This window comes from Mastomys coucha, unplaced genomic scaffold (genome assembly GCF_008632895.1).
Source record: "Mastomys coucha isolate ucsf_1 unplaced genomic scaffold, UCSF_Mcou_1 pScaffold21, whole genome shotgun sequence".
Lineage (NCBI taxonomy): Eukaryota > Metazoa > Chordata > Mammalia > Rodentia > Muridae > Mastomys > Mastomys coucha.
Window position 1 is genome coordinate 78595743 of NW_022196904.1, and position 23819 is coordinate 78619561.

Sequence of the window (23819 nt, forward strand, 5' to 3'; positions counted from 1 at the left end):
AAAAAAAAAAAAAAAAAAAAAAAAAGCATGACAGTCTCCCTAGAGATGAGAGTTACAACAGATGCACAATTAAAATGAAAACAGATTTGAAGGGTGAGGTTTGGGAGGCCATCTGAGATATGTCAGAGATGAGTCAGTATGTGAAGCCTTAGTGAAACAATTCAGCAGACAGAATAGGGTTGGAGGAGGGCAGTTCACTGAGCAAAAGGAGATGAGGCAAAAATGGAGTGGTGGGGGTTGTTAAGGAATAGTAAGAGGAACAGTGGAGAGGGAGAAAATGGAGAGAGAATTCCTTGGGAAGGTCTAGATCCTGTGCTGAAGGTCATGGGCAGCAAATGAAAGCACTGTTCCCACTGAGCGCTCCTCAGTGGGGAGTCAGACACAAAGGGTCCCCATCAGAGTCCTTGAGTCAATATTATGTATTACCAATGACTATAGTCACAACCCAGGTACACACCATGAGTCAGCACAGATCTAAACACAGCTGGCTCCAGCATCCTTGATTTTAATGTCTCTGCTAGGCATAGTTCTGAGGTGGCAACATCTAATTATTATAAGACTAATTCTAGACCGAGTGAAACCCACCTTCCTACACTGGATAACTAAAGTTACTTTGCCCATCTTTGTTCCCTACTTGTATGACTGTGCCAATGGTATGTAACTCATTGAGTTTTATGAGAATTAAATGATATCTTTGTGATGTGCTTAGAATGTTGCCTGGGACATAGTAAGCCCTGTGTAAGTTTGTTAAACAAATGTGTTGACTTGTTGTGGGCTCTAGTGGATATATAGGAAGAAGACAAAGACTCTCTATATCCATAGAGCTAAATGACTAGAACTTGGTCTAGGGAAATAACAGCCATTCTTAAGGCCTATATAAAATGTTAAGGCCTAGGTAACTGTTACCTCTATAACCTGCCAGTTTGTGCTGTTACTAATATCATGAGAAAACTTTCTCATATACTGTTACTGCTGTTGCTAAGATGTTCTGTGCTTTAGTGTTCTTGGAAACTAATCACAATAGTAATCAGTTAGAACTGCTTTGTATGGTTAACCACAATATGGTTAACCCAAACCCATCACCCAGCAGCACTTCCTGCACTTATATATGAGTTTTTATGGTTTCTTGCCTTTATAAGCTGCCTCTGTGATGGGCCCCAACATAAGGGAGACACCTACACCAATATAAGAAGCTATTTGGAATAAGACTTCCATTTTGAGTAGGGGTCGAGTAAAGTTTAAATTCCCAAGACCCCTCTGAGAACTGACATCCTGCTTGTCAGAACGAAACATTTATATGGATAACTGACATCCTGGTATGCAAGTTAAGACAAGAGTGTAGTTGTGGCAAGCCCCCTGCTATGGTTGAATACCCTAACTAATGGAAACAGGATAAATGTACAACAGAGACATGGTCCTAAGGAAATCCCCTATTCCTAAATCCTGGTTAGTGTAATAACTTGGCACAGATGTTTATGAATTTTAGGCTTAAAAACCCTATAGGATCTTAACTCAATGTCACAGCCAGCTCCAGAGTCTGGTCTATGGCCCTGATCGATCAGTCTTGGGGTGTGATGTACAATTAACCACCCGCTTCTGACTGAGATAGATATGTGAGTGGTTTGTGTGGTGATTCCCAGACCCCAACAGCCATGAAGGGCAGAGTCAGAAGTGCATGAGGCTCTAGCACCTGGAGGAGACCTGCTGTCTCCTCCAAGCCACCCATAACTTTGGAGAAGCAGTTAATAAGCATGCCCCTGCCCACATCCATGTCCCTGCCCCTAAAGCACTATATTCCAGGGATATTATTCACATTAATCCCAAGGCCATTTTATCACCAGATCAGAAAGTCTCCCTTTCATTCCCCTCTACTCACAGTAGGTCTAGCCACATTATCTTGAAGAGCAAACCAGAGGTTACACAACAGATTACACTAATAAACCGATGCACACCCAAACTTTAAACAATCAGAACCTCTTCTTCTGTTAGGTGTACCAACAAGAATGAGAGTTCAAAGTGAAATGTTTGCTTAAAATATGACATTATAAAAGCTACAATCTGCACTGTTCACCTTCTCAATTCTTTCCAACTCAATGGGCCTCACTTACTTGCCTAAAATGATGCTATATGGTCAGGAAGTGATGAGTGCATATCCCTGAGAGCTCCAGGGGCTTGTTCGTGGTACAGAGCAAATAGTGACTTTCACACACTATTGAGAGACCCTTATTTCAGCAGGTGATTGGGAGAAAGTCTAAGAAGGCCCCCCAGCTATAAAGACTGGGTTATACTGGTAAATGCTCTGTCGGGGAGGGGAGTAGAATGTAGAACTGGAGAGACAAGCACACAAATAGCCAGGGAAATGGAATGCCCTATACCGGGAGTGGGTTGAGGTGATGGCTATCCCTGAATGTAAATTCTCCCTGAAGCAAGGTCTTCATTCTTCAGCGCAGTGACATTTTCCAGAGTCTGCCAAGCAGCTGCATGAGTGTTCCTGGAATCAGCTGGCTTCTTTTTTCCTTTGCAAGGTACATCATTCTCATGACTCTCCAAGACCGCAATGAGAAGCTCTTCTACCGGGTGCTGACCTCAGATGTGGAGAAGTTCATGCCCATTGTGTACACACCCACTGTGGGGCTGGCCTGTCAGCACTACGGCCTCACCTTCCGCCGACCTCGGTGAGTACCTATGATGGGGGTCAGGGAGGGGCTAGCCCATAGAGGGAAAGAAATTGTTTCCAGTGTCCTTGCATTTTGGGACCTTTATAGGCTACCTTAGGGTCAATAGCCCAACAAGAGACATTTGATTTTATACGTAATCAATGAAATAACACCATCAACAGAGAAATGAGCTGGGGGAGTAATTAGCAAGAGGATATTGAATCTGCTCTCTTGTTAGCCTTTAAATCAGTATGTACCCATTGGAGTTGACTTTAGACTCCATATAAATTGTCACTTTATTAGGCAAAGAATACGGTAGTCCATTTTCTCCTAAAGCTAAAGGACTTGAGAGGAGCTTTTGCTTTCATTTTTAGCACTGGAAAAAATATATATGTATAAATTTATTTATGCCAGAAAAATAGATCTCAGTGCAAAGTGCCTGATCATTGTAACTACATAGTTTTGCATTAACAATAAAAGTGGGCTGGAGAGATGGCTCAGTGGTTAAGAGCACCAGCTGCTCTTCCAGAAGTCCTGAGTTCAATTCCCAGCAACCACATGGTGGCTCACAACCATCTGTAATGGGATCCGATGCCCTCTTCTGGTGTGCATAAAGACAGCTACAGTGTACTCATGTACATAAAATAAATAAGTCTTTAAAAACAAAAACAAAAAAAAACAGGTTATTAATGCCGGGTGTGGTGGCACACACCTTTAATCCCAGCATTTGGGAGGCAGAGGCGGGCGGATTTCTGAGTTCGAGACCAGCCTGGTCTACAGAGTGAGTTCCAGGACAGCCAGGACTACTCAGAGAAACCCTGTCTTGAAAAACCAAAAAAAAAAAAAAAGTATCTAGATGTGTTATATCTAATAGAACATCATAGAAAGACAATAAAAATGTGAAGTATACTGAAACAGATGCATAATTTACATTTATAGAGTAATTATAAATCATATTTCTTGCTTTGTTTTCATTAGTGTGGCTTAGTATGTATATAAGTATGTATGTATGTATTCATTCATTCATTCATTCATTCATTTGTTCATTCATCTTGGTTTTTCAAGACAAGGTTTCTCTATGTAGCTCTGGCATCCCAGCACTTGCTTTGTAAACCAGGCTGGCCTCAAACTCAAAGAGAGCTGACTGCCTCTGCCTTCTGCATGCCGAAAACTCACAATGTAACAAACCTATCTGGAATCTCTTATTTGTCTTGCATCCACCCCCTCGGATCACAGGAGTGTTCCACTATACCTACCTACAATCCACTTTTCTTTTTAAAATCATCTGTTTTATGCAGAACATGGATCTATGACAGTTTTCGTTAATTTGTGCTGGGCTGTGAAAGAAAAAGTGTGGAATTTTTTATTTTATTTGTCTACATAACAACCTATTGTTAGACATCTAGCTCCTTATGGTGGTAAAAGTAGGTTTGAAGGTCTGGGTAAAAATCAGTGAAGATTTCTGCCCCAAAATGGAGTCTTTGTCACATGATCAAGGCAATTGAACTGATGAGGAGCTGTTTCTCACTCAGGAGTCATCGGTGGGAAGAGCAGAGGGAGCAAGATAAGGCTCAAGGTGTGCAGAAACAGGATCCTGAAAAACCACTTCCACCCAGAGAACCATGTCACCTCTAGGTGTAGATAGAGAGGGCACAGCATGGAAAAAAAGATAGGCAACAACACCAGCAAGAAAGCCAAAGGTGAACTGGAAGGTGGGGGAAACCAAAACTCTAAGGCCAGATAGTATCCAAAAATCTTTATATATCCTATTCAAACAGCATCGTGCCCTCAGGAGGTAGGTAGTGTTATCTTCTGCAGGCTGAGGAAGCTGAGGCTCAGAGGAGTAAGTTACCCAAGGCCACATAGCAAAACTAGGACTCTACCAAAGTTCTCTGAGCTGAGCGTGAGCAGGAACCTGCCATGCTCACTACACTACCTCATAGTTCAGAATTAGGTACACACAGTGGGCATTCAAGACTGGATACACATGGTGAACATTCAGGACAGGGCACCATTTCAATCCTAAGGATGATTGACTGCCCAAGGTCTAGGTGAAGATTACTAAATTCCATTTCAGAGCCTCTCCCCAGAGGAAGGCTCTAGCCAGGCCCTTGGCCTGCAGCTAACTGAGATGGGGCAGGTTCAGGCAGACCAAACTGTCTTCTTGGATTAGTCCCTCACACCTAGTACAGTGCGTTTTTCACTAACCCTTCTTCAGATGACTACCCAATTAAGTGATTTGACATGTGGCATCCCGAGTAGTTGCTCTAGGTTTCCATTTGGCCTCTTTCCAGGTGTTAATTTCATGCCTGCCTTGCTCCCAAGAGAAAGGAGACTGGGTTCTGCCTCATCTAAAGCACCAGCCTAGGGTGGCTTTATAGATTAACATCTGAGGGAAGGACAGCTCCAGGGCCAAGAGGAAGAGAGCCAGGCTCTCTCGGTTTCTGAAATGATAAACCTGCCAGCCAGGTTGCTGTTAACAAAGAAGTGCTCTGTCGAAGTGCCTGCTCCCCTACCAAAACTAATTCGGTCCAGCAAACCCTAGAATTGAGGCTGTAACCCTAAAGTTGAGCCTCCAGCCCACCTTGACTCCACATCACCTCCGAGCCTGGAAGGAGATACCAAATTATCTCAGGGTACCTAAAAGTCTTGAGTAGTTCTTCACAGCAGAGCAACTATACCTCATCCCTTTGTTCCTTCCTCCTGTTACAGCCTCTGCCTGTGCTTCCGTAGACCTGACTGACAGAGGCACCCACTAATGGTTATTAAGAAAAAGTGAAAGCTAAGGGAAAGCTGGGTAGATGCCAGGACAGATTTCAAACCAAAATGCAGGTGTCAAGAGGAAGCCAAGGTGCTAGGGTCTGTGCTTTTCTCCCAAGCTTCCTATCCTTTGCCAACACTGTCTGCACCTTCCTCAACCTGTTAGACTCCAGGTGGCACACACACAACTGTGGACGTAGCACTTTGAGTCTCAGTGCGCTGCTCAAGTTGTGTGCGTGAATAGAGGTGTTAATGAAAAAGTTACTCATGGTCCTTGTTTAGGACAGTGAGACAGACTTCATGCATGTTGGGGGACATTGTCATAGGTATAGGGACCACTGTGAAGATTTTTGCTCTGAGGAAAACGGTAGGACTCAATTCTAACAATGGAAGATAGAAACTATAAGCAAGAAGTTGAGGTGGTAATAAAATTTCAAGGTGATCATGCATCAAAGGTAGAAAACTTTCGCTAAAGAAATTTGGCAGGATTCTTGCTCAGAGTGGGGTCTTCAAGGACAGAGGGTGAAGACCACTGCCTAGACTATCAGAAAAGACCTAGGAGCCTGATGAAAGGTTTGTTCAAAGGAGAATCTATCAGAGAATTGGACTATGGGAAGTTGAAAGAGCTCAGACTTTGAACTTAGGCAATCTTGGCCTTGAATTTCAAGTTGTGATAATTTTGAAAATTAGCATAACATCCCCCCCCCTTCCTCAACTTGGCCTTCTCTGTATAAAATAGGAGCAATGCTTATGCTGAGTGAAGATTTCAAGATTTCATAAGGAAAGGGCTTGGCCCTACAAGATGCTGGAAGCTCCCTGGCTCACCATTCCTAGGATATGTTATCTGACTCAGTCACCCTGTGTGTGCTGACTAGGTCTGTGTCAACTTGACCCAAATAAGAATCAACAGAGGGAAGGCAGCCTCGACTGGGAAAATGCCTCTATGAGACCTAGCTGTAGACAAGTCTGAAGGACATTTACTTAACTGGTGATTGATAAGGGAGGGCTGAGCCATTGTATGTGATGCTATCCCTGGGTGGTAAGGGAGGGCTGAGCTATGTGATGCTATCCCTGGGCTATGGTCCTAGATTTTATAATAAAACAAACTGGAAAGCCATGGGGAGCAAGCCAGTAAGCAGCACCCCTCCACCTGCCCCCAGGTACCAGCCCTGCTTGAGTTCCTGTCTTGGCTTCCTTAGATGTGGAAGCATAACCTGAATGACCTTTCTTCTTCAACTTGCTTTGGTCATGGTGTTTCTTCACAGTGATGATAATCCTAAACTAGGACATTGCTCAAGAACATGGGTTTCTCAATCCTCTGAAGTGCTGACATTCTCCATTGTTTGATCCAGGTTCTATATCATTTGTAATTTCATTTAAATAATTCATTAGTGAGTACCTACAAGGAGTAGAGGGGGAAAAGGTGTGCTGAGTTTTGTTTTTTGTTTTTTTTTTTAAAAGATTAGTTGGATGCTCTGTGGAAAACACCTGAAGATTTATTTGGATTTGAAAAAAAGATAACCTCCCTTGGCCCTGGACAAAGCCACCATCTTTTTCTGCAGACAGATATGCTTCTGCACCCGGGCCACTGCTGTACACGCAGAGGATATTAACAGCTATCATTTATTGAAGGCTTACACTGTCTGTGAGTAGGCCCTAGGCTAGGAACTCCCACAAAGCACTTGCTATTTTATTGAGAAGGAAACTGGAACTAGCCTGTCCACAATCATACAGCTAACTCAGTTCTCTATGCTTTTTCCGAACATGCAGTCCAGCTTCTTATGGCCGCAGTAAACATGATGCTCAATAGATAAGCACCTGCCTTCTTATAAACTCCCTTCCATGAAGGACCTGTGCATAAGAAAGGCACACACACACACACACACACACACACACACACGCACGCATATACACACACATATGCATACACACACATATGCATACACACACACATACACACACACACGCATACACACACACATACACACACACGCATACACACACGCATACACACACATACACACATACACACACATAAGCATACAAACACACACACGCATATACACACATGCACACACACACACGCATACACACACGCATACACATACACACACACGCATGCACACACACATACACACATACGCATGCACACACACATACACACACACGCATATACACACACATACACACACACGCATACACACACACGCATACACACACACGCATATACACACACATGCATACACACACATACACACATACACACACATAAGCATACAAACACATACACGCATATACACACATGCATACACACACGCATATACACACACACGCATACACACACACGCATACACACACGCATACACACACATACACACATACACACACACATAAGCATACACACACACACGCATACACACACACACGCATACACACACGCATACACACACATACACACATACACACACACATAAGCATACACACACACACGCATACACACACGCATACACACACGCATACACACACAGAGCCACAGTGAAGGGGACAGTACGCTCTTGGGGACAGAGCAGTGGGGAAGAGTCCACAGGAGTGTCAGTCCCCCCCACACACCATAATAATAACCAGACATCCCTGGAACCTTGCTCCCCCACATCCAAGCCTGCATTACAGAACTGCCCCTCATGAGGCCTATTATGGAGGTCAGGAGGGCTAAATGCTTTATTGATGATAAAGTTTCCCATTAATGTAAAGAGGCATTATTTTCCATGTCTCCTTCCTCACTCCAGTCCCCATAAAAAGCTATGGCTGAGTTTCCCTCACCTTGAAGTTTCCTGCCTCCTCCTCAATATGTCTAATGAGCCTCGTTTTCTTGCACTGGAACAATTTTATCCTCTCACACAACACAAAGAAAACCTCTGGGACACAAATCATATGTTTCTGCCTTCTAAGTGTGCACTGGAGTTCATTTCTAGCCAAACTTAAGAATCGGGTGCCAATATCCTGAACAAACTCAGTATGGAAAACAACAGCAAATGTATTCCAGGAAATGAGGACCCCCATACCCAGGACACAGCCTTTGAGCATATCGAAGTCTGGGTTTAAACCCAGTTGTCAGTTTTGACACACACACACACACACACTCACACTCACACCTAGCACAACCAGAAGAAGGCAGGCAGAAAACAAGGGTTAACATCATCAGACCCACCTCATCTCTATCCCCAGGGTGTTAAAAGTTCCAATTCCTTTTGCCAAGACTGTTCCATAGCCTATTCCACCCAGACTCCTGTGCCAAGCCATTTCAGCTCCACTGCTGGAATAAATCCCTGAAGAACAGTGGGAGCTGCCCCCGAGTCTCTTTGGCTTCTTCTTTGGTCTTCTTGGCTTGGGCCTTGGATTAGGAGCCATTAGGTCTGGGTTCTTCACCTACGGTCCCTTCCAGGCAACATACCTTAAAGCAAGTCAATTTACTAATTCCTATTGGATAAGAGTGGCAGAGTTAGCCTACGTGGCTACTATAACGTCTTCCAGGTCTAGAAATGTATGATCTAATTAATGAAACTCTATAATCAAGTTAGCAATGAGATCTTGAAGTAAGCCATAGTCCATACTATATATCTGAGATTAATTTTTCCCACCTGTGAAATTAAGAAGCATATATCTGGGCAGCAGTTCTCAGTCCTGGGCACACATTAAAAAAATATCTGGGGAGCATTCCTTAAAAATCTCTGAGATAGAAAAAGGCTCCTAAGTTTTCAAAAACTCTCCTCCAATGGTTCTAACAGGAGTCATGGCTGCAAGCCACCAAGCTGGGTGATCCCTTCCATCTAGAGCTACCAAGACTCTTAGAGACTCAATAACCTATGTCTCATATTTTGTAAGTCATCCCAGCCTAGAAGTATACTTGGAGATTAAGGTCACAATATAACAGAATGTATCTCCAACTGAGTCCTCAGTAAAAGAAACTGTTGATCTCCACAGCCAAGTTCTCTCAGGTCTCACTCACAGGGTTGCTGGGCCAGAGGGGGTCATTTCTCTCCCATGATACACTGGCTTTCTTCTGACTCTCCCATGTAATCGCCCACCTTGTATAGTCATAGATGCCCCCTCATCGGATGTCAGCAATTGTACAGTAGCAAATATCACATTCAAGGTGAATCATTTGAGAACCCATGGCTAGTGTGGCCTAGGTCAAAAGATGAGCTGGACCAATGAATGTTCTTTCCAGGAGTCTGATGTGGAAAAAAATTATATAGGAAGAGCTTTGTAGATTGGAAGGTAAATGAAGACAGAAAGGATGGTATGCTTCAGATTTTAGACTAGGGCTAGCTATAAAGGAACACAGAATAGAGCAGTGGGTGAAGGGTCCACGGAAAGAGAACAGGGCAGATGCCAAGACAGTGACTGGTCCTTAGTGCTGCCTGAGTGGATGACAGTTTCCACACTAATTCCTGTTCACAGATGTACAATGTAGCCTCTTTCTCCGGAGGAAACTTTAGTGAACTTCTGCTGTGAGTAATCAAAAGAGCCCACCTGTAAAGGCCATCACACAGATCCGATGCCCTTGTTAGATTAGCTGGCGCTGACATTGAAGTGAGGTGTCTCCATCTCTAGCACGCATGAAAACTATCTGGAGGACTTGTTCAGACACACATTCCACATGTCTGGGAAGGGGCTAGAAAATGTCCATACCTAACAAGGTCCAGAGATGCTGCTGCTGCTGGAGCCACTGGGCTAAGGGAGGTGAAAGACAGGCAGCTTACCCCAAAATGAATTAGAGATCGTTTGAATGATGTGGAAGTAGTTACTTCCAGGCCCCCACTGCACACTGGGAGAAAGAGCTGTGAGCCCGATCTCAGTGCCTGTCACCAACCATGTGACCTTCTGTAAGTCTCCCACCACTTCTTGGACCTGAATTTCTTCATCTATACAGTCAGGAATTTAAAGTGTTAATTCTGACCCTGCCAATCTCCGATTTGTACAGCAGAACTATAAAGTTACCACTAAGGTTTCTGGTATTTAAGATAGAAATGAAAAGGTAGAGAAAAACACATTCTTTTCATTTTCTGACAAGAAAAGGCTCGCGGGCTTATCTGCAGATGTGTCGGTTTTGCTCTGATTCACAAGTGGGCACTTTTCCAGACAAGCCAGCTGGGCAGTCAGGGTTGTTAAAAATGGTTTGGTACTGTGCCTTGGAAATCCCTGCTGGAATGGATATAAGACAAGAGGAGCCCCTCGAAAGGATATTATTCAGCTATTATTTAACACAAAAGCCACAGGGAGTGCTTTAAATAGTTCTTCACTCTCACGTTGCTGAAACAGTTTGGAGGGGCAGGGAACATTTACCAAGTGTCTAAATGGCATGGCTTTCAATTATGGAGAGAATTGTCTTACTGTTTTTAGAGATTTCAGGATTTACATTGTTAATGGTGGCCACATGCTTACTTGCATGTGACCTGCCTAGCACTTTCACCTCCAAAGGAGCTGTTTGCTCTGTGGACGGAATGAAAGGCACTTCTTAGGCACATGTGAGTTTGAGTATAGCTGGCTGGGAGGAGAGCTGGGCATCACTGAGCAGTCCCATGTATACACAAAGATTATACTCTCTTTACTTAAGATGGAGACAGATGACCTTTATAAAGTAGAACAGGGTGTTCTGAGCTTGACTTCCTTTAACCAAAGGCAAATTTCCCTAACCATTTAAACAAACTGATTCTGTTTCTCTTCTACTGGCTCTGTCCTTTTCCTCCTTTGTCTCTGACAATCCTAGCCATGGTGATCAAAGAGTCATTGTGGAGCAAATTTCCTCCGTCTAACCAGGAAATGCGTACATACAAGCAAGAGTTGAGCAGACCTGTCTTCGAGCAACCTTGATCTGCCACTGACCTGAAAAGTGTGAAAGGCTGTTTTGACTCACATTAAATTTAGTCCAAATGGAGTCTTAAGGAGTACAAACTCTCTGGAAGGTTCTAGGATAGAGGAAGACTAACCAATTACTGGCATAATACTTTTTTAAGAAAAGCAAATGTTGTTGCCTTGCCATAAAGAGCATCAGTCACTGAGCCTGCCCCCAAAGCCATCATCATCATCATCATCATCATCATCATCATCATCATCATCATCACATTATTATTATTATTATTATTATTATTATTATTATTATTATTTATACCTATACAGATATCTGGAAATCCCCATGTCTTGCTGGGTAACATTGAAAACTTTCTGATTGTGTTTCTTAGAGACTCTTAGGCTATCATTTTTTTTTGGAAAGGTTAGAGAAAATGCTATTAGCTTTATTATGAATGAACGAGAGGACAGTTGTGCAGATTTCAAAAACAGCAAGGCAATTGTGAAAGCATCTCTAGACCAATCAATATGAGAATTTATGGGAAATGGACACTACACAGTGAGTACAATATACTATCCCAGCTAGTTCAAGATCAAAAATTAAAATCACGATAGTCTTATATGTAGTAATTTAATCCATAATGAAAAATAATCTCCCAAAGTAATTGCGGCCCCCTGTGAGCTTACCATTAGATTTTTCTGCATGACTAAGGAAATAATAACAATTTTACTTGAATCTTTCCAGAGAATACAAAAAGAAGAAATGCTATGAAACTCATTTTTGAGGTCAACACATCCTAATAAAAAATGGGAAGGCAGTAGGTATCTCATTCCATATGGATAGTGCTAATAATCTGCAGGCTGAGATAGGAAGACAGTGAGATCTAGCCCAGCCTGGACTACACACAGTGAAGCCCTCCCTCAAAATCAAACTTCTTAAGCCAGTAAGGAACAGAAGTTAGGAAGGGTAGGTAATGTTCGAAGTGGAAGGAGAGGATCGAGAAGGGTAAGTCTCATGTTCTAGAGACAAAAACAAAACCCAAGACCTGCAATGACTAATCTTGGTTGTCAGCTAACACATTTGAACCTCAGTTGAAGAACTGTCTCAATCAAATTGCCATGAGCAATATCTGTGGGGCATTTTCTTGATTGTTAACTGATGTTGGGGACCTGTCCACTGTGGGCAGTACCATCCCTAAGCATGTGGGCCTGGCTATATGAGAAAACTAGATGAACAAGAGACTAGAAACAAGCCATGAAGCAGCTTCTCTCCATGGTTTCTACTTTGGTCCCTGCTCGAGTTCCTGCCCTGTCTTCCTACAGTGAGGGACTATAAAATAAACTGTTTCTCCTTGTCTTACTTTGCTTTCTATTGCTGTAATTTAAAAAACTGACCAAAAGCAATTTGGGGATGAAAAAATGTATTTAATCTTATAACTCTCAATCACTGAGTGTTACTCCATCACTGAGGAAAGTCAGGGCAGGAACCTAGAGGCAGGACCTGAAGCAGATGCTGGAGAGAAATACTGCTTTCTTGCTTATTCCTGGTAGCATGGTCAGCCTGGTTTCTTATAGAACCCAGGACCACCAGCTCAGGAGTGGCACCACCCACAGTAATCTGGGCCCTCCACATCAATCATCATCTTGCTCAGAGGCCCTTCTAATGGGAGTGTCTTCTCAAATGGCATTACCTCTTCCCAAATGACTCTAGCTGGTGGCAAGCTGACATAAAACCAGGCAGCACTACTCCTCTAAGGTTGCTTTTGATCATGGTAACAGAAAAGCCAACTAGAGTAGGCCTAGATGTGGTATCGCCAGCACTGTGCAAAAGGGTCCTGAAGATGAGCAAGTAGAAAAATTGCTAAACTAGAAAAATAAAAGGAAATACTGGGGTCCAAACCTCCCAAAAAGCCCAGGGAGAGGTAGGAAAGAGAGAGGGAAAGAAGAAGAGAGAATGGAAGAAAAGAGGAGTTAAGAGAGGAGAGGAAAGAAGAAAGAGAGAGAGGGAGGAAGGGGGAGAGAGAGAAAGAAAGGGACAGACAGGGGGGAGAGAGAGGGAGGGAGGGAGGGAGGAAAAGGGAAGGGGAGAGAAAGAGAGAGGGAGAGAGAGGACTCTCCTGGTGAAATTCAACAATCATTGACTAAGCATCATCTTCTTTATGGTCAGTCACCATAAACACATAAAGTTCCAAATGAAGTACGGATGTTTGTTCATGGATGATTCCTGGTCTGTGTTCTTAAAGATTTTACAGCCCAGCTAAGAATAATCCTAAGGCCATATAAACCAATAAGTAATGTGTGGTTTGGATTATCTAGTTTACTAGACACTAGTATTGAGATAGTACATAACAGTAAGGAAGTCTATGTACTATTGTTTCTAGATCTAAGCCTAGAAAGGATTTTGGTGTACTTTGGGGAGATGGTCCAACATAGGTCATGGCATACACAGATATAATGGATGAGTTTCAAGGAGGTAAATCTGTCCATGCAAGGCATGTGGCCAGAAGCAGCTATGCACAAAGGGCTTTGCTGGCTGCCTTGTCTTCCTTCTTAACATCACCAAGTTTCCCATTTGTCTTTCATCCTCCAAATTGTTGAAAGCATTAAAGGTGCCTTGGCCCTTCCAGAACCAAGCAATGGTTCTTTTTTTTTAATTTATTTGTATTAGATATTCTTTTACTTACATTTCAAATGATATCCCCTTTCCCAGTTTCCCCTCCAGAAAAAAAAAAATCTATTTCCCTCCCTCCTCCCCTGCTCACTAACCCACCCTCTCCTGCTTCCTGGCCCTGGCATTCCCCTACACTGGGGCATAGAGCCTTCACAGGACCAAGGGTCTCTACTCCCATTGATGACCAACTAGGCCATCCTTTGCTTCATATGCTGCTGGGGCCATGAATCTCACCATGTGCACTCTTTGGTTGGTGGTTTAGTCCCTGGGAGCTCTGAGGGTACTGGTTAGTTCATATTGTTGTTCCTCCTAAGGGACTGCAAACCCCTTTAGCTCCTTGGGTCCTTTCTCTAACTCCTTCACTGGGATCCTGTGCTCAGTCCAATAGATAGCTGTGAGCCTCTAGTTCTGTATTAGTCAGGTACTGTCAGAGCCTCTCAAGAGACTCTATTGGGCTCCTGTCAGCTAGCACTTGCTGGCATCCACAATAGTGTCTGGGTTTGGTGATTGAATATAGGAAGGACAAGCAATGGTTCTTAATTATTCTCAGGTTATCGTAATAGTCTAGTCAAGCCCCTTGCCAGTGATTCAACTTAGATATAGATACTGACCCAATTCCGGTCCAAAAAGATGTAAGAGATCTGCCAGAAGATTTAGGGGATTTTTTTTTCACTTCAGAAGAGTCTCTAGATGTTTCTAGACATCCCCACAACTATCTTAGACATTTGAAATGACAGCAACAGTTGTTTCACAGCCCTGACGAATGCAGCTCCACCATCAAGACTGTAATGCCAGGGGTGGCAAGGTAAAAACATGGACAGTCTAGTCTACAGCAAACAAATAAATCCCAGAGGGATATACCTCTGGGCTTCTTATTATACAAAGTAAATAACCTCTTCTCGGCTAGTGAAATCTAAGGTCCCTGTTCTCCAGTTGAAAACAATTCCCTTCCTGAAGGGATGCTGGGATTCCCTCTGACAGGTGGCAGGAGCTCTTACTCTTTCTAGAGAGCATCCAGGCACTCTCCTAAGCACTTCACTCATTTGGATCCCACAATATTTCCTATGGAATGCCATAATTTGCCTTATCGTAGTTGCTGTGATAGAAGTGTGAACAAAAGCAACTTGGAGAGGAAATGGTTTGTTTCAACTTACATTTCCAGGTCATGTTAATCCTGAGATTTCCAAAAAGAAAAAAAAATACAAAGCAGTTCCACCATTTGAGCCATATTTGAAGCAAGCTTTTAATTAAATACGGACCAGGATGGGCTTTGACCAGGACCACTCCCTGGATTTCCCAGCTAACTGACCTCAAGATATACAAAAGCAGGGCTTATAAGGACAGACCATATAGCCACATATTTTCCCACGAGGCTTTGTTATTTTCCAAGAACTGACCTGGGCCCTGGGTATGTGGGGCTTACAGGTTAACTTCAGGTCTTACAATCACAGTTCCTCAAGAGAACTAAGACAGGAACAGAAGCAGAGGTCGTGGAGGAGTGCTGTTTACTGCCTTGCTCATCCAGCTTTCTGATGCAGCCCAAGCCCATCTCCCTAGGGATGGCACACCACGTGTGGACTGGTCACTCTAATTGGTCACTCTAATGCCACATAGTCACCATGGCCACAGGCCAGTCTGACAGAGGTAATTCTTCAGTTGGAGTTTCTCTTTTCCCAGATGACCCTGGGTTTGTGTTAAGTGGACAGATGAAGCTAACTATAACATGGTATGTGTCCTTATTTCCTCTTGTGTTGCTATGACAAAATACAGTGCCAAAAACAACTAAGAGAGAAAGACCACAGCTCACAATTATAATCTCTCACTGCAGAGCCATCACAGTGGCAGGAGCTTGAAGCAGTTAATCCTACTGACTGCATCCAGAGCAAAGATGGATGCATGCTAGTACTTAGCATGTCTCTTCTTCATTTAGCCCAGAGCCTAACCCCATTCGGGATGAGTCTTTCCAGCTCAATTAACTCATTTAAGAAAATCCCTCATGGGCCAACTTAATCAAGACAATTCCTCATTGTGATTCCCTTCCGGGTGATTCTAGATTGCTAAAATGCAGTTTCTGAATCAGGTGTGTTCTTAAAGATATGGTCAGCTCCCTCTGTCCCTAACAACAGCAAAGCAAACACACTCCTAGAACAAGTATCTACAGGAGTCCATGTGTGTGCATTGTAGGCTGCTGTCCCTTACAGTGAGACAGGGTAGGGTAGAGCTCTGAATTACAGTGTCAAGTTAAGGTGGTTGGTTATACAGCCTCAGAAAGAAAGCCCAGGGGTCTTCACGCCTGCACAGAAAGGGCCTTTCAGGCACATAGCAAGAATGCTATAAGTACTTCATGGGCCCTCTGATGCCACACTGAACTGGGATCAGAATATTTAACAGGCTTTACATTTTAAGATCCACCTTCAGCCAACATAAACCTTACCTATGTGCCCCCTGCAGCCCATTCCAAACATAGTCAAATAACTTCCCTCTGGGGGAGGGAGATCCAAGAGAGGGTGTGGAATTAGCCTCCTAAAGGGCTAATAGGAGACTCAGATCTCTCCAGGAAGCAAGCAATAGGTAGGACCCTGCCTATGAACAGATTGGAATTGATTAGCTCTTACAAGCCCCTGAGCTCTGCATTTCTATGGCTTCACATCCCTGCATAGGATACAATGGCAAGACCACAGATCTATAAATCAATCAGCTTAAACCAAGGCTCGCTCAGAGAGTCAGTGATGCTCTGATTACCATTGGTGCAAGTCATATTTATTCTGTGTAAAGACATATTGTTCTTTTAACATAACATTTTTTTATTGATTCTCTGGGATTTTCATATCATGCACCCCAATTACACTCATTTCTCAGTACTTCTGTGTCCACCCCCAGCCCTTCTGACCTCTTCCCCCTCCAAAAAAAAAAAAGAGTAAAAGTAAAAATAAGAATATATATCTAATTTTAAAGTCGAGTTTGTGTTAATCTATACGCTCACTGGTGCATGGTCAAACTCCCGTGGCCTGCCCCTTGAATAGAGCTGAGTCCTTCCCCTCCTGCACTCCTTCCAGAAGACATCGGTTGTAGAGAGCTGGACCTCAGCATGCTATCACACTCCTTAAGAGTTCTCTCTGGGGCTGGTGAGATGGCTCAGTGGGGAAGAGCACCGACTCCTCTTCAGAAGGTCATGAGTTCAAATCCCAGCAACCACATGGTGGCTCACAACCACCTGTAATGAGATCTGACGCCCTCTTCTGGTGCGTCTGAAGACAGCTACAGTGTACTTACATATAATAAATAAATAAATCTTTAAAAAAAAAAAAAGAAAGAAAAGAGTTCTCTCTGGTGGCTTCCTTCTAGTCTGTAACTCTGGGGTTTGAGTAGGGCAGAGGGTGGGTTGTCACAGAAACTTTCCACGTCCCTCCTCAACTATGTATCTGCAGATCAAAACCAAAGTAGCCTCCGTGTTCTTCACAGTCAGCAGGACCATGGTTTATGGGCCTCCACACCTTGAACACAACTCCTGTTGGCCGGAAGCCATGCAATAGGGCAACAGACCCAGACAAAGCCCGTGGAAGCATCTTGATCCATAGACATCAACATGGCCTTAGGTGACAGCACCTGATATAAACCCTACCTACCAAGTAACATGATCCATGGACACTCACATGGTCTTTGGTGGCAAGGTGGCAACACAGGCTACAGGCCACAGACATCAATATAGTCCTTGGCTGCAGTAAGACCATAGATCCAAACATGGCCCTAAGAGGTAGCAGAGCAGGCCACCTGAACTGACAGCAACAGCTGGCCCATGGACATCAACATGGCTTCCGGCCAACAGCCTACACCACAGACGCCCACCTCTCATTCTAAAATGGTTTCTCCCCTCCGCTGGACAGAGCCAGATACTATCTATGAATTTTAAACATCATATATGTGTATACATACATATATACATATATATATATATATGTGTGTATATATATGTATGTATGTATGTATGTATGTATGTATGTATATGTATACACACACTTTAACACTTTCACATTATTAATTTCACAATATTGTGTTAGGAGACATAGCAGGCCCATTCGTTTGTTTCTTTAGGCTTGTTTAATTAATAAATTACTTAAATAACTATTTACTAAACCCTCTATGTAAACACTTGAGGTATTCATTTCAGTGAGTGGAACAAACAAAACCTTATTCTCATAGAAACTGTATTCATCCATTTAATTCTACCATATGGTAAAGACAAGAAATAGAGACTTAAAGAGGGTAAGTGACCCCTCTCAAAGCTGAACAATTAATAAAAGTAGAGAACTGAGACCAGACCTAGGATTTATAGCTTTCTATTTGCCACTTAGAGCTATTTCTATAAATGGATCCTAGAGTTCCAACAGAGGGCAGCCATATTTGTTTGCTAACCTTAAGTACCAGCCTCTCCTCCTCCACAGGAAAGAGGGATGAGTAGATGGAAGGTATGTGGAATCTTCTTCTTCTGATAGAAGCATGGAGGTGCAAGTTATTGTCATCAATGCCTCTTTAAATACAAAGAGCTATAACTAACTTTGAATAATGCAGTCTTAAATTGGCTTACCATTAATGTAAACTTTGGCTTGATTCATTTAAGAAATTTTAGCAAGAATATTTCCACAGGACACAGTAAACTTTCTAAGTGTTTCCTCAATTTAGTGATGTTTAAGCACTAGGAAAAGGACATTACAGTAATCACAAAGAGTTTTTATGTTACAAGGATAATTAATGAATAGACTTTATTCATTGTTTGCAAAATAATGTGGTCCTCAAATCTAGGTCTATCAATTGGAAAGAAATAAACAGCTGGAGTGGAATGAGATCATGACCCACGTGCCCTGAACCTTTGGTTTTGAAGGGCTAGTAACAATGTCCAATGCTCATCACAAATGAGCTTCAAGAAATTGCCCTTGTCTCCCAATACAGGATGGACCCCGGGTGAGCCAATCAGTGCCTCTCATGTGCAGCCAAGCAGAGAGCATAGATGTGAAGTTGTCATGGTGATCTTTTTACTTACTGGAAGAATAGATGGAACTGGAATGACCCTCGTCAGATTCAATAAGGATAGATGTGGGGGTGTCCCGGAGTGAGGAGGAGGGACAATTTCTCTAATCAAAAAAGTGTGAAGAGTTTAAATTCAAGTAATTGTAGAAGAAAAACAGAAAGGAGTCTGTATAGAATAATGAGGGTGAGCAAATAACAAATTTGTATAATCAAACCAGCAAGGTTCCTGAGAGTAAATGATCCAAGCCTGTGTTAAAATCTGCTAAGAAGCAACTTATAGAAAATTACACACTCCAGTCTCCTCTTTCAAAATCCTGATCCATTGTATCAGAAGAAGAGCCCAAGAGTCTCTATTCTAAAATGAGTCCCAGCCCATCCTGCTGCTTGTGGAGTGTACACTATAAACACTGTTAGGGGATAGCACAAAGCATTAGAGAGCTGACCCAAGTAGGAGCCCACTCCACTGCTGTCACCTCGTGGGGAGACTTAGGGAAGATCATGGCTATTTTCTATTTAAGCCTAAGTTTAAAAGCAAAACAAAAGCAGGGTTTGATTACTAGGTGATCAATAACAAGTTCTTTGTCCCCCCTCCAAATCAGCAACCCTGGCTAGCATGTTGTATTTTCTTTTAATCTTCCCTTCTACCATATATCTTATTAACGGATGAAAACCCACAGAAGTTTTCTATGTCCAATGCCCTCTCTTCTCCTTTTCCAGATAAGTCTCTGCTTACTTTGAAATCCACTTCTCACCAGCATCTCAGCATCCATCGTCCCAGCTCCTTTGCAGAATGCCTGCTTAGATGTCTGTTCTGAGTCTGTGCATAGTGCCCTCTGATAATTTTCTGCTGTAGAAACCACTATATCATAACCCAGTAGCTCATTACATATAGCGCTGTCTCTCTCTGCCCTGCACGCAGAAAGCTCTCTGTGTTCATCTTTGCATTTTTTTTCTTTCTTTAATGCCTATTATGATGAAATTGAATGGGAGGGTAAATGAATGTAGTTTCTTTGAGAATGAGATTTCTGTCTGTTCCACTCACTGAAATGAGTATCTCAAGTGTTTCCATAGAGGGTTTAGGAAATAATTATTGAAATAATTTGTAAATTAAACAAGCCTAAAGAAACAAACGAGTAGGCCTGCTATGTCTCCTAACATAATAATGTGAGTTTTTCATAGCAGCTTCCTAAGCAGATGAAAATTAGAATGACATTTGATATTTTCCAGTGATAAGTCTGAAATTTAGCTGTGTAGACCTAAGATACTCTTAACAGAAAAAAAAAAAGTAAGTTTATGAACATTAGCTTGTTCATGCATAGTTTAGAACAGGTTCACTGTTGTGTAACCCTGGTCCCAACATTCTTCCACGGATGGTAACCCATGATGGGGAGACTCCTGTAGGCTAGTTTATATGAAATAAGAATTATACAAATAACTTTACTTATGGAAAATTAAGTGACTATGCCGTTTATTCAGATTATTTGTGTCACACCAAATTTCTTTATATTTATCCTTTCTCTGCTTGGTTACCATTTAATCCAAGGTTGTTATTTGTTTCATTTCATTTAATCCTGCTGTGTTGTGTGGCCAGGCTACCCTGCATCCCCTGTGTAGTTTAAGCTTCAAACTCTTGATTCCCCTGCCTCCACTTCCCAACTCTGGAGTGCAGGTAAGCACCAAACACCCAGCTGAAACACTGTTTCAAATAGGACTCTTCCTAATTTCTTTTTCTACATGGTTCATTGTTATTTATAGAAACATTACTGATTTTATAATTGTTTTTGTATTCTTTGACCTAATTGAATTTATTCATTAATCTAATTTGGGGGTGTTAATCATTAGGCCTTCTTGATTAATTGATCCCTTTCTCATCATATAATAATCTCCTTTAGCTCTTTTACATAATTTTAACTTATAGTCTACTTTTTCTGATGTAAATATAAACACCACCCCTTTTTGATTTTCATTTACATGGAATTTTTTTAATATTCTCTCACTTTTAGCTTGTTTCCTTAAAAGTACAGTGAGTCTCTTGTAGGAAGTATGTACCTAATTTCTTTATTCTTATCCACTCAGCAATTCTATAATTTTTGGTTAACAAATTTACTCCATAGCCGGGCGGGGGTGGCGCACGCCTTTAATCCCAGCACTTGGGAGGCAGAGGCAGGCGGATTTCTGAGTTATACAGAGAAACCCTGTCTCGAAAAAAACCAAAAAAAAAAAAAAAAAAAAAAAAAACAAATTTACTCCATTTACATTTAAAAATAGCTGTCAATGGGTAAGGACTACTACTATTTTGCTAAAAAGGCATTGGCCTGTCTGATCTGAGTGTTCTGGGATTTCCTCCTTTAATGATATTTATAGTTTCAAGGCTAAACTTGGTCAAAGCAACAAATTGGGTCAGATATGTCCTTCCTGATTAAGCCCATCAGATGAGTGGAGTTCTTGAGACAATAGTTCCAGGTGCTTTGCTGTCTCTCACATTTGCTTCTGGTGAGTAAGGTCTTTAGGATTCAAGTGTTTGTATTCCTTGTGAACTTTTGTCCTCTTGAAACTAGATTCTCTCTTATTAAATTCCAGATTTCATAACTAATTTGCAGTGACAGCCCCAGAAATGCTTGTATGATAAATGAAAGAGGGTAGGGACTTCCGCTTACAAACTGCTTCAAGATAAGCCTCCAATGCCTACCTTTACAATTGTCTCATAAATTCTAGCATGAAATGGATTTGGGCTTTTATAGCCTTTGCATGGAGGCCTGCTGTTTCAGGGTGTCTCCACAGGCTGGTGAGTGCCTAGAAGCTGCGGATTTATGACTGAGTGGGGAAAGGTATGTGTGAGTACTTCTTCAGCTTGTTTTGGAAAAGCAAGCGGAGAGGACGGTGTTTCCTCCATCTTGCACAGACTTGTAAACAAATGACTCACTGGCTGCATCTGAGTCAGGAGGACAGTAAAGTCGGATTCAAGGGTTGATGAGTACTTGCTTCAGATACCATAAGTTTGACTTAGAATTTGTTCCAAAAACCTTGCTTCCCAGAGACTCAGATTAACCAGCAGCCTGGAAGGAGGTGCAAGGAGTTTATTTTATAAAGTGGAGGCATGTGTGAGCCTTTGCCACGTTCATAGCCAGGAAAGAAAGCAAACAGTGTAAAGTGTGACTTCTCAGAATAAAGGGGGTCTGGGATCAGTGATTATTATTTCTGGAAGAGTCAATATTGCGATAGAAAAAGAAACTCTTTTGTACCCACTCTCTCTGGGTTCCTTGGCATATTTTAGTGTTTCAAGTAATGGCTGAAACTACATTAACTTTCTCTGGTTTAATTGGAATCATCTGTGAGCAGCAGAGTTGGCACTGGCAGATTCCACGGTCATTTTCTATGTGGGCTACAGTGTCTGCCATCTGTGTGGCTTTCCCTCCCTCCTGACCACAGAGGAGGCACGTGGTGTGAGAGACATGCAGGTCAGTCTTTACTGGCTTCCCTCTGTGTTCAGGCTTTTTAAGGAAACCTGTGCTTGTTCAGTTTGCATACCTTCTCTACCTCCTCAGATCCTTCTTATTCAAAGAACTTGCATGGAGACATTCCTCCCCAACCCAAGGAATTCAGCTCAGCAAATTTCTGCTGCCAAATCCATCTCATAATCAACAAGGAGGTTAGAGCAATATATTACATTTTCAAAATCAAGGAAGGCCAAAAATGAATAAAAACAAAACAAAAAACCAAACTTCTTACGTTTTTTTTTTCGTTCTGTCAAAAGAAGGCTGTAATCTAGACATCAACAAGATACAGGAGGCAGAGTGGTGTCTCGCCTGCTTTTCTGTACTCTCTCTGACTCCTTTTTGTTGTTCTTCAATTAGGTGTGAGCGTGTGTGGGGTGGTGTATGTTTGTGTGCACGTGTGTGTCTGTATTCGTGCATGTGTGTGTGTTTGTGTATGTGCTTATGTGTTTGTGTATATGCACATGGGCCTGCATGCATGCACCAGTGTACGAATGTTTGTGTGTGCATGCATGTGTGTTTGAATATGTGTATGTGTGTGTTTGCATGCACATGTGGCTATGTATGTGCATGTATATGTGTGTGTATAAGAGAATAAGAGAGTGCTTAGATGCATGCATGTGTTTGTGCATGCGTTTATGCATGTTTGTTTGTGAGTTTGCATGCACATGTACCTGTGTGTGTGCCTGCGTGTATGTGTCCATGCATTTTGTGTGTGTGTGTTTATGTATGTATTTGGGTGTATGTAGATGCCAAATGTTGATGTCAGATGTCTTCCTCAGTTCTTCTTTACCTTATTTTTTAAGACAGTCTCCTCCTTCACTGGACCTGAAGCTCAGCATTTTGGTCACACAGCTGGTAGGAAAAGCTTCAGGAGCTGCTTGTCTCTGCACTGGGACTACAGATGTGCATGGGCATGCCAGCTTCTACAGAAGTTAGTACTGGGGATCTACTTCAGGTAGTCATGCTTGTGCAGCAAGCACTTAGGACCAACAAAAATAATTGTATGGTTGGAGGTCACCACAACACAAGGAACTGTATTAAAGGGCCTCAGCATTAAGAAGGTTGAGAACCACGGCTGGTGAGATGGCTCAGTGGGTAAGAGCACTGACTGCTCTTCCAAAAGTCCTGAGTTCGGATCCCAGCAATCATATGGTGGCTCACAACTACCCATAACGAGATCGGACACTCTTCTGGTGTGTCTGAAGACAGCTACAGTGTATTACGCCAGAGCAAGTGAGACCGGAGCAAGCGGGGCTGGAGTGAGTGGGCCCGTCCTGAGTTCAATTCCCAGCAGCCACATGATGGCTCACAGCCATCTTTACAACTACAGTGTACTCATACACATAAAATAAATAAATA

The 23819-nt window shown here is 42.5% G+C and overlaps 1 protein-coding gene across 2 annotated transcripts in view; it reads left to right on the forward strand.

The window, feature by feature from the left end:
- Me3 (malic enzyme 3) overlaps positions 1-23819 on the forward strand; it is a 197163-nt gene that overhangs the window by 92769 nt on the left and 80575 nt on the right. For both annotated transcript variants that reach the window (XM_031387286.1, XM_031387287.1), the window contains exon 4: positions 2526-2675. In XM_031387286.1, the coding sequence (XP_031243146.1) occupies positions 2526-2675 (150 nt within the window). The remainder of the gene's footprint in view (positions 1-2525; positions 2676-23819) is intronic.